Below are 12154 nucleotides of genomic sequence, written 5' to 3'. Positions count from 1 at the left end.
TGTTTTCAATTCCATCAGCATTAGGAGATGCAGAGAAATCAGACTTTTCAAATTAGGCTTTTTACATGATCAAGTGAGAAAGACCGAGGCTTTATTGACCATGAAAATTCCCTATATTTTTATGCCTTAAGCTGTAATATGCAATGAAAGTGAAACACTCTACAGTGCATAAAATTGTGCAAGTTTTAAGCCACAGCATATTAACCAGCTAATGGCAGACCAAAGGGCATTTTTATCTTTTTGATTCTTGCATTAACCTTCCATTAAAATTATCTATGTGATTATCACAAAGCACTGGAGATAATAAATTTAGGGAATAGCAGGCTTGTTAAATATCATTTAAAAATGCTTTCATCAAGTAAAATGTGCCAAAACACAGGGAAACTATGAGATTAGCTGAGTATGCAAACATCGTAATGAAAGAATTATTTTTATTGAAGCTGATAAAGTCTTTTATTGAAAATTACTATATTAGACCAGCACTCTGGGTCTTCACGACTTGCTGCGCTCACTCAGAGGTTTGGGTGACAAGGGGGGACGAGGGGAGAGGGATGCTGAGAGCCCGTGGCTGCCCTGCGCCGAGCCGAGGGCTGCGGGAGGAAGAGCCGGAAAGCGGCCCTGCGCAGAGCAGGGCTCTCGGAGCTCCGAGTTCCCTCTGCCATCGTTTTGTTGATGGCCCGCTGGGACCAGTTTCACTAAAGCCTCATTCAGTTGGGTGCTGTGAGGGTCCCTGCCCTCCCCGGGCTGTCCCGCTGAAGCACCGACGAAATTAAATACTGTTTCATGTCTTGCAGGTTAACTATATTCTAGAGTCACGAGCAAGCACAGCCAGAGCAGATTATTTTGCTCAGAAACAAAGAAAACTGAGCAGGAGAACAAGCTTTAGCTTCCAGAAGGAGAAGAAGTCAGGACAGCAGTAACGCCTAGCCTCGAGGAGAGCCTGTCTGCCGAATTCGGAGGAGGAGACGCTCCCCACCGCCCGAGACAGGTGGGAGCCAGGACTGCGGTGCTCCTGCTGCCAACAGGCAGGAGCAGCCGGGGAAGAAATCTGAATTATCCCGTCTCTCACGGTTGGAAGATTATCCCTCGTTGGTGATGGGAAGTCTCCCCTGTGACAAATATAAAGAGCCATATCAGCCGGAAAGAAGACTGTTACGCTTCAGGTTCCTTTGATTAGAAATAAGAGAATGACGTAGACTGGCATCATTTAATTACTGTATTATGTACAATCACAAGAAGAGATGTGATTACATATTATTTCACAGCCTGGTTAAAATAAATTATATACATCTGTAATACACCCACATACACACAGGTATTGCTTGTGACATGATCAAATTTCTAAAAACAAAATGTAGGACAAATGTATCCATTTTTACTATTAATAAACAGATGTAAGCTTTTTCAAGGTCCATATGATGCACAGTTCTTTTGGGGGGAGGCTGTAGTCCCAGATGGTTTCACTTCTGTTGCTGAAGTGCAGGAGGCAACGGTGAGCCAGGGAACAGCAGCCATTGCAGGGGAGCCGATTTGTGAAGAAACGTTGAGACAGTCAAGTCTGTTGTGGTTTGTTTTGTTCAAAAATATTTTTATTTAACTGTGCTTTTCAGCTTTGCATACGTTTTATTGGAAGTTACTTGCTGTAGTCAGCACGGTGTTTTGAAAACCAAGGCAGCGTCTCTGCAGTTGAAAGGAGAGCATCCTCCTGCCTGTGCGAGCTGCCCACGGCCACCCGTGGAGTCACGGCTGCTGCTGCACTGGGGTCTGCTCTTCCTCTCTGAGACAGCTTGCACCTGAGGACTGAGAAATGCCTTCTCCTTTTCTTAATATTATTCTTTAAAAATAAAAATTAAGACCGACTTTGTACTGGGATTTGTAACTATTTTGGCCTTGTCCATCCTTAATAATACATCAGGGAACACGTGAATGGGATTACTGGGAACCAGAGCTGCATTTCTGGTTCAGCTCACCAGAGGTGTCTTTCATAAATCCCTCCAGGTCATTGAAGCTGGAGCTCTCTGCACTGCTGCTGTGGATTTTCTATCAAGCAAATGCCCCCAGTTGGAGAGGCGTTTAACCACAGCCGGGGCTGCAGGGCAGGCTGCAGTGCTGCGGGTCCCACGGGCAGACCAGGCTCCCTCCTGCCGCCCAGCCTCACCTGCCGCAGCGTGACCTCTTACGGTGTCCTACCTTGCTTTTGTATAGAGAAAAAGTTTCTGAGCCTTAACACATAGTTTAGGAATAAACACTAAGGCAGAGAGGTCTATTTGTCACTTACCTGTTGCGTTTAAGTTCTTGGTTTTTAAAGGTTTAGCCCTCCCGGAGCCGGTGTCGGTGCTGCCTCAGGAGGGGAGCCCTGCCCGCACCGCAGAGGCCAGTCTTCGCTGTACAGTCTTCCATGGTATCTGCAAAACAAGAGAAACAATATTTTATAGTATGATATTTTTTAATATTTTATATGTGCAAATGCAGCACAGATGCAATGGGGAAAGGCCCTTCAAATAATGCAATGTAAATGACTCCTTTAACCACTTTGTGAACTATTTAACATTAAAGTTGTTATGTGAATGTTCTTTTGCCACCTAGTTTCAATTCTTTTTAGCTGAACTAAAAAATTGCCTACGTTGGTATCAGAAACTACAGAAGTCTCCTACTTGCTTCCATGGCTGTAATGCTGTTGCCACCCACTTACATTTCTTTATTATAAGTAGGTATTCAATATACGCAGTATTTTGCTTTCAGTAAAGCCTAAAGATTCACATAATAAAAAAAATCTCTGCTGTCTAAACTGTGGTAACATTTGTGGGTGCATAGTCACTTGCCCAGGCCGCGTGCATTTACACCATCTCGTAAATCACCTTCCACTTGCTTTATTTTTAGTGCAGTCTTCCCACGGAGCTGGGACACGCAGCGCATCCCTGGGGAGGACGGGCAGGGCGGCAGGGACGGGACGCGGCTGCTGGAGGACACTTGGAGGGCTTGGTGGGGAGCAGGCACAGTGTGGAGCCCAGAGTGAGTTTGTTTGCTCCAAAAGAGCCGTTCACAGTTAAGAAGCGAATTTACTTCCACAAATCAGATCCAGTCGAATATGCAGTGTGGAGGAAACCTTCCTTAAATTCTGGAAACATCGAGCTTTTCAAGAGATGAACAGCCTCTCAGAACAGACATTTCTACTCTTTAGTGTTTGCTGAAAGAGTTAAATCAGAGCTCATGGTTGCAATCTGTGTGCAGCTGAACACAAATCCATCATGGGCTGGTCTTTCCCTGGTAGTTGTAGATTTAATTGATTCAGATGGGCATTCAACTGGGTCAGAAAAGCAAGCTGTTCTTTCCATGCCTTGTTACTGGGCTTCAGCAGAAGAGGGTGGCTGCCGGCTCACGTAACGAGGATGACTTCTTGGTGACGTGCATCGGTAGCTGTTGGAGGCATCAGAGGTTTTCTGAATTTTCTCTTTCTTCCCCTGTCAGAGGGGGACCTGGCTTGCATGTGCACCTGAAGTTTTATGGTCGATTGCACCTCATGGAGCAGAGCGTATGCTTGTAAAAAAATCACGGGCACAGACCCAGTGAGAGTCGGGGAGCTCAGGCACAGAGTGAGTGCAACCAGAGCCGGTTCCCCTCACAGTACCGGCAGCCCCGCGGGACTCGTACCTGTGGGCTGGTCTCAGCCCAGGCGCCGGCAGCAGCCGGTGCTGCTCACAGCTGGCCTCTCGCTGCCCATCTTGCCTGGCCTTGTACAAAAAAATGCTGCTCGGAGAGTCCCAAATCCGCCGGGAGAGACGGGTGACTTTTGCGGTGAGACCCTGAGGTCACTCGTTGTGCTCTGAGGGCGATTGAGCATTTGTCTGGGAGGTTTGTGAAAGAGCAAAATAGCTGATGAGGGGCTTTGCCCGCTCAGGAGCAGTCGGTCAGGTGGGGATGGCCAAGGCTGCTGCAGCCGCAGCGAGTGCTGCCCGCAGAGATGAGCCCTCGCCGCCTCCTTCGTTTTATCAGAGTATTGAGCAATGAAAGAGTAACCTTTTAGCAGAGGACACCCAGGGCACTCAGGCATGTGCTGGCGCCCAAGGTGGGAGCGCTGGGGCGCCTGGCCTGACCCGAGCTCTCCCAGGGCTCTGCAGGGGCTTGCCATGAACTCCTGCAGGAGCAATTCGAGCCAGAGGCTCCTTTGGGTTTAGGCTGGCGGGAGCCTCGTGCATCCCCGGGGTTTTGCAGCTGCCCCGCAGGCAATGGTGGCAGGGCTGGGACCCGGCCGGGAGCATGGGCTGCACCCACCCTGCACTGGGACAAACAGCCGAAAACCATCGTACAGCCCTGGGTGCAGCCCTGAGATTAATGGGGGGAGTTATTTATGGAGACATGTTTGTAATGGGCCCATGAATTTCATGGAAATGCGCTGCTGTGGCGGCGTGTGGTATTGGGTGCTGCTGCTGCTAAAATTAATGCCCCTTAAATCACATCCCGGTGCAGACTCCCCGGTGCAACGCTGGGACAAGGACAGAGACGAGGACAGAGAAGTGTGAGCACAACGGGCACAAAGGCCGGGAAGGGCCAGCGGGAGGGTACCCCCCCGTCCCGGCCGGGTGCTGCTCCCCGGCACCGCCGGCTCGGGGCCACTGCGAGCAGCTGAGGCATGGGGAGGGCTGGCCCTGTGCACAGCCCCGCGCTGCCACTGCTACGGCACGAAGGGTTAAGCACTGTCATGTTTTATTCTCCCCACACACCTCTGCTTAAATGCAAAAAAAGAAAAAAAATCTCAACAGGGTGTTGTTCGCTCTAAAAACCCTAAGCATGATTTGTGAACTCTCACAGCCTTGGTAATCTCATCAGAGTAATGGGATTATATTTCAAATCACCATGGCCTGTTCATTACACATTTAAACTCCTTTGACAGAGGAAAAGTTAAATAAAATGTGTGCGTCAGCCCTGGTTGACTTTCCCAGTTCTCTTTCTTGATTAGACAAACAGATGCTGAGCTCCAAAATGAAAAAATAATGTGCTCATTTATTCATTTTTCTGACAAGTCACAATAGATTTTTAACTACAAATGAGCCCCCTCCCCAGGTGGGGAGCGTGGGGGCAGCACGCACCGCGCCGTAATGGGCTCCGAGCCGGCGGCTGGGGCTAAACTGGGGCACAAGTGGTCATTTCCGCGCCGCGAGTGCAGGGACGGTGCCGCGATTCCCCCGCCGCCGCCGCCGCCACCGCCTGATGAATTTCTCCGAGGAGCTGACGAACGGCTCTTGCATTCCTGCTGCGAGCGCAGCCGCCGCCAGCAGCAGCGCGGCCCTGGCCGAGGCAGCTCTCCACAAAAAGCCCCAACCATGGGCACCCATCGAGGTTTCTGGCACCTCCCGCTCGGCTCTGCTGAAATGCACCTGAGCGGCAGCGCCGGGGCTGCCGCAGCTGTGGAGACTGCCATGGCGTGGCCATGCCGAGCACCTCCTGCACAGGCATGGTACCTGCTCCGTGCGCTGGAGCTCCCGTCCATCTCGCTCTACAGCCTTGCTCTCAAACTGACTTTTTGCACAAGCGTCAGATGTGTGATGGGGGGAAGTGGCTGAGCTCGGCCCAAGCGCGGCGGATCTCAGCAGCCAGCCGGTGCGGTGCCCCCAAGTCCTGCGTGGGACTTTTTGCCGCCGGAGCTCAGACCTTTCCCAGGAGCTGCTAACGAAGGAGCACACATACTGCGGGGAGGCATCGGGGCTGCCGGCGGGCTGGGCTGCGCTCCCCGCTGAAGAGGAGGGTTTCACATCGGGGAGCGCTGGGGCTCTATCAGGGAGCTGAAATGCCAGATAATTAGAAGTACACCAGCAAACACCATTATTGTCAGGAGAATGCAATTGCATACAGTAATGAAGCAATTATTAATGAGCAACTGCAAGGCTGTCATTAATTTAAGCTTTTCAGGATCACAGACTAAGGCAAGTTAAATGTTAAAATGGAGCCGGGGCTGGGCTGAGCAGGGCTTTCCGCTGCTGCAGGGTGGGCAGCGTGGGGCCGTTTTGCTGCACCCCCTCCCTGGGTGAGACACCCCACGTGCCCACGGTGCCCTTCCCAGGCTCGTGCCCTCCCCGCCTCGATCGCCCTGCCCTGCAACCACACGAGCACAAGGAATTCCTTCATCCCAGCATCGGCCCCTTCGGGCAGGCTGGGCAGCGGCTCTGCAGGGGACGGGGACGGGGATGGGGACAGGGTTCGGCATGCCACCCCATCCTGCAGCAGCACAGGCAAGATGCCGGTGGCTCCGCAGCACAAGTGCCGGGTGTGTTCGGGGACGGTGCAGCCAGGAGCCGCTCCCGCACCAGCGCGCAGCCCCGCGCTGCAATCTGTCACGGCGGCTGGGGCTCGCCGGCTCTGCAATATGTACCTCATGTCTGGGCTGTCATCGGACATAATTCCTCCCTGCTGGCATATTGCTGATTTGTGCATAAGTGATGCATGCAATCCACCTGAGCTAGGAGTCAGGGGTTTCTTGATCTGGGGCTGTCAGGGCAGAGTGTTTTAGTGCCTCCTGCGATTAGCTGGAATTGACAGGCCCTGAGAGCGGGGAATTGCACAACAGGGGAATTAACAGCCAGGGACTGAAGTGGAGTGTGGCACTCGTTTAATCTGCAATTTATCAGTTTACGTGGCTTCTTGTCGCAGGCGGAAGATTACACTCCAAAAAAGAAGGGTCCCTTTTTTTTTTTTAATTTCACCTGACAGGGAGAGGGAAGAGCAATATTCAGAGGCTGACACGGTTGCTGGCTCCCACCGGGTTACCGGACCGTGCCGTGCTGGGATGAGCCAACCGCAGCCTCTTCACGGGTGCCGGCATGGCGGCAAGTGCAGCCCCGACAGCCCCAGCACGGGGGCACGGCTGCAGGGCAGGCAGCCCCCAGGGCCCCCATCCCTGGCTTCAGCTGCTGAGCTTCACCCCCGAAGGCGGCGAGGGCCACCGTGGCCGCACCGCCCTGCAGCCCCCCGAGCATCATGGCCAGCCCACGCCAGGGTGATTGTGCAAGGGCTGAGCAGCCCCTTCCCGACCACCCTGCCGGCAGCCCCGCTCCTGTTCCAGCACATGCCCTCCCCTCTCCCTGTCCCCATCCCCATCGCACAGATGCTCCCCTGTGCCGACCGCACCACCGGGTCCCCCGCCACTTCCATGGCAGCTCCATAGCAGTGGTGCCGCAGAGGGAGCTGGCATGACAGGGGCTGCGGCAGAGCCGCTCTGAGCTCAGCAGATTCCCCATCTGCAAGTCCTGGGGCAGCCACAGCCGGCTCCGCGCCGATCGACTGCCGGGCCATTAGTCTGGCCGTGCGGGAGCGGTTCCTGGCAGCGCGGCTTCCAGCAGCACTTCCCGACTGCTGCATCCCCAGCCAAGGCCGAGCCGAACGCCCCTCGCGCTCCGCCAGCCGCGCGGCTGCGCACGTGGGATGTCACCGTGGGAAAGGCAGCCCTGGCGCGGGACGTGGTGGGGATGGTGTCCACGGGTTGGACCCCTCTAACAGGTGAGCAGAGGTCCTGCGTGGGCAGGGGTGGCCTGCAGGTGTCCCTGCCCAAGATGCCAACACCAGCCCCGATGATGGCTCCCTGGACCACGCGGGGATGCCTGGGGCCTCCGCACCCTTCAATACATGCCACGCTTGACTTCGGCTCCAAAGGAGGGTCCGTAGAGCCGCAGACCCTGTCTCAGTGCTGCCGCGGTGCTGGCGGTGTGTGCGGGAGGCACATCTCCGGGCAAGGAAAGCGGCATCCGCGGTGGTGCCTCCTCCTGGCCCCCACCATACCACGCGCTCCAATTTTGATAATATCATTAGAGGCTGATAATGGTTTCCAGGAACACTGTAGCCTTTCTGCGAGGTGACAGCCTGTAAAGGCAGCATGACAGATAATGTATTCTACAAGGGTACAATAATGTGACTCCGAGCACATTAAACTCCTTTAATGTGGGTGACATACACCTTCCTCTTAACATACATTATCATCCTGGGGGCACACGCAGCATGCAGCGACACAGAGCCGGAACCCCAGTGCCCACGGACCCTCATCCTGCCTTGCTTCTCGGTGCTCCTGGAGCCGGCGCTGGTGCTGGTGCTGATGCCGGTGCTGGTGCCGATGCCGGTGCTGGTGCCAGTGCCCCACAGCCCCCTCCATGCAACGGAGGCTCCTGCGTCAGCCGCGCTCTTCCTTCCCCCGGTGCGAGGAGGTTAAACTGTGCGATGCAAATGCTCTCGCTGTGTGTAGGCGATCTCCTTGGCCTTCCTTGGCGGCCTGCTCTGATACTGCAAACCTTTATCCAACCTTATGGTATCAAAGATTATTTATAATGAATTAAATACGTTTTTAGCAGCTTCTTTCCACACTTACTGCCACACTTTCACTGCCACTTCAACTTAATTAGGGAGGCCTTGCTAAAGAGATGGGAATAAATGCATCTATAGAAATATATCTATGTATAAATGAAGAAAGCAGCCACCACAGGTCAAACCAGTACTTTCAATTTATTGCCCTGGTACATTCATTTGTAAATAGCTTTGCCTTGCTGGTTTCTAAGTGCAAGGCTAATGTTGGAGTGCTTAAATTAATAGTGACGCACACCTTTCATTATTGCTATTAAATTAGGTGCTGGGCTTTGATGGATTCACTTGTTGCTGAACTAAAAGCCTTATAGATGTGGGTGTGCGTATCCATTTGGTTTTACAGCAAATTTAGGTCTTAATGTCAAGCCAGACAGAACTGAGTGAGTTCCTCCTCAGCACACTCTAATTAGCAGGACGGGCACCTCCCGCGGCCCCGGCCCCGCTCCCCCGGCAGCGCCGGCGCAGGCTCGCTGGTGCGGTGGTGGGGAAGCACATGGCAGAGAGGACCCTGGCAGGAGGACGTGCCCCGGGCAGGGGTACGTGCTGGCTGCCACGGCAGTTTGCAATGAGTTTGGGCTGCGTTTCCAGCGTGGCACCCCTCAAGGGAGGGGGAGCCGGGACCCCCTGGCAGCGTACCTGGCACCGAAGGTCTCGGTGGGTCCTTGCCACCACCTCCTGTGGGCATCGGCCCCACGCCGCTGCAGCACCCTGCCTTCCTGCGCCCAGCGTATTGTGGGGAGAGACGCATCGAAACATGAAAAAAAAAAACTTTGGTCCCTGCAGACACATGGTGTTATGACATGTAACATCAGCCCTGTCACCTCCCGAGCTGTGACTGACACGCGCTGGTGTGACATGGCCCCCTGTGACACACGGCACAGCGCTGGGGAGCCTTGCACCGGGGTGTTCATAGGGGGGGGTCCCGCTGCCCCGTTCTGGCTGGGGGCTGGGGGCGCCCCGGGACCCCCGTCCTGCCACCCTCACTGCTCTGTTTTTTCTGATTAATGCTGTGATTTTTGCCAGTGGCATCGTGAACGTCCTGTCCAAGGGAAAGAGGAGCTCGTCTCCCGGGCAGGGGAGGGGAGGGAAAGCGAGGGGGCAGTTTGGGCAGGCGATGTCCAGGGGTCTGGAGGGAGCCACAGCGAAGCGCTGGGGACGAGCTGCGGGACACGGCGGGGAGTGGGCAGCCTCCTGCCATGCTGTCCCGATGGAAACACTGAGTGTGCTGGGGACAGGGAGCCCTACAGTCTCTGGGAGACCCCGGCTCAGGGGCCTGCGGGACAGAGTGCAGGATGAGGCACATGACAGGGCTGTGGGATGGAGCACAGTCTGGGGGTGCAGGATGGGGCTGTGGGATGGAGCACAGTCTGGGGGTGCAGGATGAGGCTGTGGGATGGAGCAGAGGCTGGGGCTGCGGGATGGAGCACAGTCTCAGGGTGCAGGATGGGGCTGCGGGATGGAGCACGGGCTGGGGCTGCGGGATGCAGCACAGTCTCGGGGTGCGGGATGGGGGTGCAGGATGGAGCAAAGGCCGGGGCTGCGGGCCATGTGCTGGGGTGCGGGTTCGCAGGCTGGGGTGCGGGCTGCGGTGCCTTTGTTCTGCGGCGCGGTTCCCACTCTTAGCGTGCCATCTTGAGGCCGCCGACAGCAGCCCTCCGGCACCGCACGGGCTGCGCGACCACCGCCACCGCGACCACCGCCCGCCTGTCCGTGTCCCCCCCGGCTGGAGACCCGCTCAGGTCCCAGGGCGGTTCACCCTGCAGGCAGCCCCGACCCCCCCTCGCTGGGGCGCGGGGCTGGCCGCGGTCCGTCCCAGCAGCTCGGGAGCCATTATTTGGGCCGCAGTGAGACCCCCCCGTGCCGCGGCACCCCGGCAGGAGGTGGCCACGGCAGCCCCTGCCCGGATGGCCGGTTGCCATCCTGCCACACGGTGTGGGTGGGACGCGGCCCGCGGTGCCCGGCTCACCCGCCGATGCTGCTGGGAGACCCTCGACCGGTGTGTGAGCGGGGGCCGCCACCGCCACGTCTTCAGGCTGTTTTGCCCGGGGAAGGGGCAGTGGATGCAGCGCGGTGGGTCCAGGCCCCCCCCCCAGAGACCCACGGGGGCCAGCTGACATACAGGAGTTGGGCAAGGTACAGGGTTTTGTCCCAGAGAAACAGGTCAGGATACTCCTTCGGGGTGAAGTTTCTTAATTCTGGAGACAGGAGTGCCCAAACCCGCTGTGTTGGCCCCGGCAGCGGCTGTCAGGCTCCGTGCGGACCCACCAGCGGCATTTTCTGCCCTGTGCCACACGGCATGGAAGGTTTGGCCACCACCGCCTTTGGGCACCCATAGGCGGACGCACCAGGACAGTGCTGTGGCACAGGGCAGGCATGAACACCGTGGGAACAGACAAGAAATATTTCAGTGCTAATTCTTTTTCAAATGATAAAATTTATCTATATTATAAAATACCAGTCCCTGGGTTCCTGAGAGCTAAACCACAGTAATGTCGTGTTTCCATGTGAATTTCATTTGAGAATTGCATGTCCTTTTCACACAGAGTCACATTTCAGCCTTCTCAAGTGCTCGACTATTTTAAGAGATTAGTCTGCATGTGTGGGATAAAAAGACCTCCCTGGGGGAGCTGTGTGTGACAGCAGCCAGGGCCAATAGCCCCCAGTGGCCATGGGTCCAGGGACAAGGGGGCCAGCTAGGTGTGTAGGGGTCCAAATGTGCCCACCCTGCCTTCTCCCCTCGCCGTGCCCACGCCGTCAGGGACTGGCACGCTCGTGGCATGACAGTTCTGAGCACCTGGGGTTAATAATAATCTCTCCCCCTAGTACCAATTCCATGAATTCTGGTGAATTTGGTAAAAAAAAAGCTCTGCAGGTCCCTTTGCAGACGATATCCCTTCTCGAAGGCATCTCTTCCCCAGCTCCGCAGGACTGCTATGCCATTTGGAAAAAGAAAGCTGTCTTCTTGGGGAATGGGGCCATTTGCATCCCAGTTTGGTGCCTCTCATCGCTTTGTTGCTGGGGGCAGAGGGGGATCAAACTCATCTCCGCACTAAACCATACAATGGAAAATAAACAAACAAAACAACGTGGCAGCGAACTGGTGGCTTCCCAAGGCTGTGACACTTCCCCTTGGTGCAGGGCCCCACTTCTTTCTTTGTAAAGCATCATTATTAGTCAATAAAAGTTAAATCCCTGCGATAAGACATGCCCCCCACCGAGGAACAGACTGATCAACTGCAAATGGGAAGATCTGATAAAGCTCTAATCCAATTACTTGCCAATGTTTGTTCTTTTTTAATGGGACTTTGGGGTTGGTGGGGTTTTTTTCTTCTCCTGAAGAATTTTTCTGCCTTTCCTTTGCTCCGGGTGATAAAATGATGCCAGCCACGGGAGGAACGGGCACAGTGGCCAAGGCTGAGCAGAGAGCTAGCCACCACAGCCCTGTCCGCAGCCGTCGAGGGGCTGAGACCCCCCGTCCGCCCTGGCCAGGGGGTCTCAGCCCCTCAGCGGCTGCGGACAGGGCTGCCAGACAAGGGTCTTGCGGCAGAGCATCATCCAGCCATGGGCTCTCCAAGCAGCTGGCATCGGCAACCAGGTCACCGTCTAGCCTGAGGGACCGACATCCCCGTGTCCAGAGCTGGGGCAGAGACATCTGTTTGTTGCAGCTTCCCTACGGACAATGGGGCGCCTGAAGCACCCCGGGGGGGGGGCATGCAGCTGAAATAGGGGGAGCAGGAGCCCCCAGGCCTTGGGGAGTGGGAGTGGTGCTGGCACAGGCATCTGCCGGCAGCACGATCATGGCATCACCTGC

The 12154-nt window shown here is 55.5% G+C and overlaps 3 protein-coding genes across 5 annotated transcripts in view; all 3 read left to right on the top strand.

The window, feature by feature from the left end:
* Window positions 1-1412, top strand: part of MAPKAP1 (MAPK associated protein 1) — a 108585-nt gene extending 107173 nt beyond the window's left edge. For all 3 annotated transcript variants that reach the window (XM_069771414.1, XM_069771412.1, XM_069771413.1), the window contains one exon: window positions 795-1412. In XM_069771414.1, coding sequence (XP_069627515.1) covers window positions 795-920 — 126 coding nt within the window. In that variant the 3' untranslated portion in view covers window positions 921-1412. The remainder of the gene's footprint in view (window positions 1-794) is intronic.
* RPL35 (ribosomal protein L35) overlaps window positions 1-12154 on the top strand; it is a 152643-nt gene that overhangs the window by 4440 nt on the left and 136049 nt on the right. The window lies entirely within an intron of this gene.
* HSPA5 (heat shock protein family A (Hsp70) member 5) overlaps window positions 1-12154 on the top strand; it is a 100403-nt gene that overhangs the window by 39459 nt on the left and 48790 nt on the right. The window lies entirely within an intron of this gene.

This window comes from Haliaeetus albicilla, chromosome 26, assembly GCF_947461875.1.
Source record: "Haliaeetus albicilla chromosome 26, bHalAlb1.1, whole genome shotgun sequence".
Lineage (NCBI taxonomy): Eukaryota > Metazoa > Chordata > Aves > Accipitriformes > Accipitridae > Haliaeetus > Haliaeetus albicilla.
This window is presented reverse-complemented; position numbering and strand designations above follow the sequence as displayed.